The following is a 2,688-nucleotide window of genomic DNA, read 5'->3' as shown; positions in this document are numbered from 1 at the left end:
TTATCCTGACCAACATGGTAAAACCCCATCTCTACCAAAAAATACAAAACTTAGCCAGGCATAATGGTGGGCACCTGTAATCCCAGCTACTGGGGAGGCTAGGGCAGGAGAATTGCTTGGACCCAGGAAGCAGAGATTGCAGTGAGACGAGATCACACCACTGCATTCCCACCTGGGTGACAGGAGTGAGACTCCATCTAAAAAACAAAAAAGAAAAACAAACAAAAATAAATCCAGCTAGCAAATAAATAAATAATACATAAATCCAGTTGGCCTATGTTGACAGGTCTGTCCTCTTGACACAAACTATACTTGTTCTCTCTGGGTTCGGGAATCTAGGGTATGAGCCAACATATATGCTTGTCTGAAAGCGCCATTTATCTCTGCATCTTTCTCACTGAGCCTTAACTTATTATCCTTATTCTGTGCACCTTAGTAAAATCTCTGCTACTGTGAGGTCCTACTGGGGGCCTTTCAACAACTCTGCCCAGGCCTAGGGTCTCCTGGGACCACAAACATTAAAAAAATGGAAGCAGCCAACACACCATCCTCTGGACAGCAGAGACCAGTGCAATGCATTCCTTTTCTCTTTGCTCCAATCTCCTTCTATTCCCTGTCCTTCTCTCTTCCTCTCCCCATCTCTCTTCTCTCTTCTTCCCTCATCAATTCCCCTTCCCCATCCTAAACCTTGCTACTCCTCCAGCTCTACCAGGACACTTGCCTAACAGGGTCAGAACACCAACCCAAAGAAGCACAAAGAAAGCAGGAAGGCCTCTTAACTACTCCTGACCCACCCACCTGACCACCTTCTCTGTCACACTCAGGCCTCCTGGGATGGATGTCACCCGCCTGCTTCTGGCCACCCTGCTGGTCTTCCTCTGCTTCTTCACTGCCTACAGCCACCTGCCACCCGAGGAGAAGCTCCAAGATGACAGAAGCCTGAGAAGCAACTCCTCTGTGAACCTACTGGATTTACCTTCTGTCTCTATTGTGGGTAAGTCACCTAATCTCTGGGCTCTGGCCCAGGAGAGGGGCTGCAGGAGATCAAGCATGCTCCCCGAGGTGCTACCAGGATCCACTGCCATGGTCATGGCTCCTTCTTGCTCATTCCATTAAATAATCCTGGGAGAATAAGTGTCCCTTGACTCATTTGGTTTGGAAAAGGTCTGCATGTCACTAATCTAATATACAGCTTAGCATGGCGGAGGCTCTGAAAGGCCTAGAGTTAAGACATTTGGTGAACTTCATTTAACTTAGCATTTCTGAAACTTAATGAATCACATAACTCCCATCAACAGTAACAAACTTGGGCCGGGCGTGGTTGCTCATGCCTGTAATCCCAGCACTTTGGGAGGCCGAGGCGGGTGGATCACGAGGTCAAGAGATCGAGACCATCCTGGTCAACATGGTGAAACCCGGTCTCTACTAAAAATACAAAACATTAGCTGGGCATGGTGGCGCGTGCCTGTAATCCCAGCTGCTCGGGAGGTTGAGGCAGGAGAATTGCCTGAACCACCAGGAGGTGGAGGTTGCGGTGAGCCGAGATCGTGCCATTGCACTCCAGCCTGGGTAACAAGAGTGAAACTCCGTCTCAAAAAACAAACAAACAAACAAAAAACAGTAACAAACTTTAGGACATGCTTCAGAATATACACAAGTCTGGGATGGACCAGTCCTGCCATGTCAGGGTTGAAAATGATGGCCCAGGGGAAAATATGAGGGGCATTAGAGCCTGGTATTGGAGATCTGGTTTGACTTCACCTGATAATAATCATAGACATACTGTGTGGTAGGCACTGTGAGGTGAGTACATTATTCATATTTCACAGTTGGGGAACTTGAGGCTTAGGAGAGTTAAGTAACTAGCATGGATCACAGTTTTCAACTGGCAAAGCCAGAATTCAAAATCAGGTGCTTAATTCTAGAACCTAAGCCTAAACTCAACACTAATATCCCTTACTACCTTGCCTTTTGCTAGGAAAAGAGGATATTTGGGGCTGGGTGAAGTGGCTCATGCCTGTAATCCCAGCACTTTAGGGAGCTGAGGCATGAGCATTATTTGAGCCTAGGAGCTCAAGACCAGCCTAAGCAACATAGGGAGACCCTGTCTCTACAGAAAAATTTAAAAACTAGCAAGGCACGATGGTGTGCACCTATAATCCCAGCACTTTGGTAGGCTAAGGCAGGCAGCTCTCTTGTGCTCAGGTGTTCGAGACCAGCCTGGTCAACAGAATGAAACCCCATCTCTACTAAAAATACAAAAATTAGCCAGGCATGGTGGCATGCACCTGTAGCCCCAGCTACTTGGGAGACTGAGGTGGGAGGATCGTTTGAGCCTACAATGAGCTGTGATTGTGCTACTGTACTCCAGCCTGGGTGACAGAGTAACACCTTGTCTCAAAAACAAACAAAAACTAGCCAGAAATGGTGGTGCATGCCTATGGTTCTAGCTATTTGGGAGGCTGAGGCAGGAGGATTGCTTGAGCTTAGGAGGTCGAGGATGCAGAGAGCTGTGATCACACCACTGTACTCCAGCCTGGGTGACAGAGAGACCCTGTCTCAAAAAAGAACTGTTTTAATAAATAAATAATCGCTGGGCACGGTGGCTCAAGCCTGTAATCCCAGCACTTTGGGAGGCCGAGGCGGGTGGATCACGAGGTCAAGAGATCGAGACCATCCTGGTCAACA

At 47.8% G+C, this 2,688-nt stretch overlaps 1 protein-coding gene across 2 annotated transcripts in view; it reads left to right on the top strand.

Annotated features, from left to right (window-relative positions):
- LOC108292925 (agouti signaling protein) overlaps positions 1–2,688 on the top strand; it is a 108,385-nt gene that overhangs the window by 99,613 nt on the left and 6,084 nt on the right. Inside the window, exon 3 of one of the 2 annotated variants that reach the window (XR_005197592.1) lies at positions 825–994. Coding sequence is in view for 1 of the 2 variants with exons in the window: in XM_017514078.2 (XP_017369567.1) it covers positions 825–990 (166 nt within the window). In the remaining variant the exon portion in view is untranslated. Of the gene's footprint in view, positions 1–824; positions 995–2,688 lie in introns of those variants that run through there. The other variant, XM_017514078.2, reaches the window with a different exon arrangement.

Source organism: Cebus imitator, unplaced genomic scaffold, assembly GCF_001604975.1.
Source record: "Cebus imitator isolate Cc_AM_T3 unplaced genomic scaffold, Cebus_imitator-1.0 Scaffold18, whole genome shotgun sequence".
NCBI lineage: Eukaryota > Metazoa > Chordata > Mammalia > Primates > Cebidae > Cebus > Cebus imitator.
The sequence above is the reverse complement of the archived record's forward strand: the minus strand, read 5'-3'. Positions and strand labels throughout refer to the sequence as shown.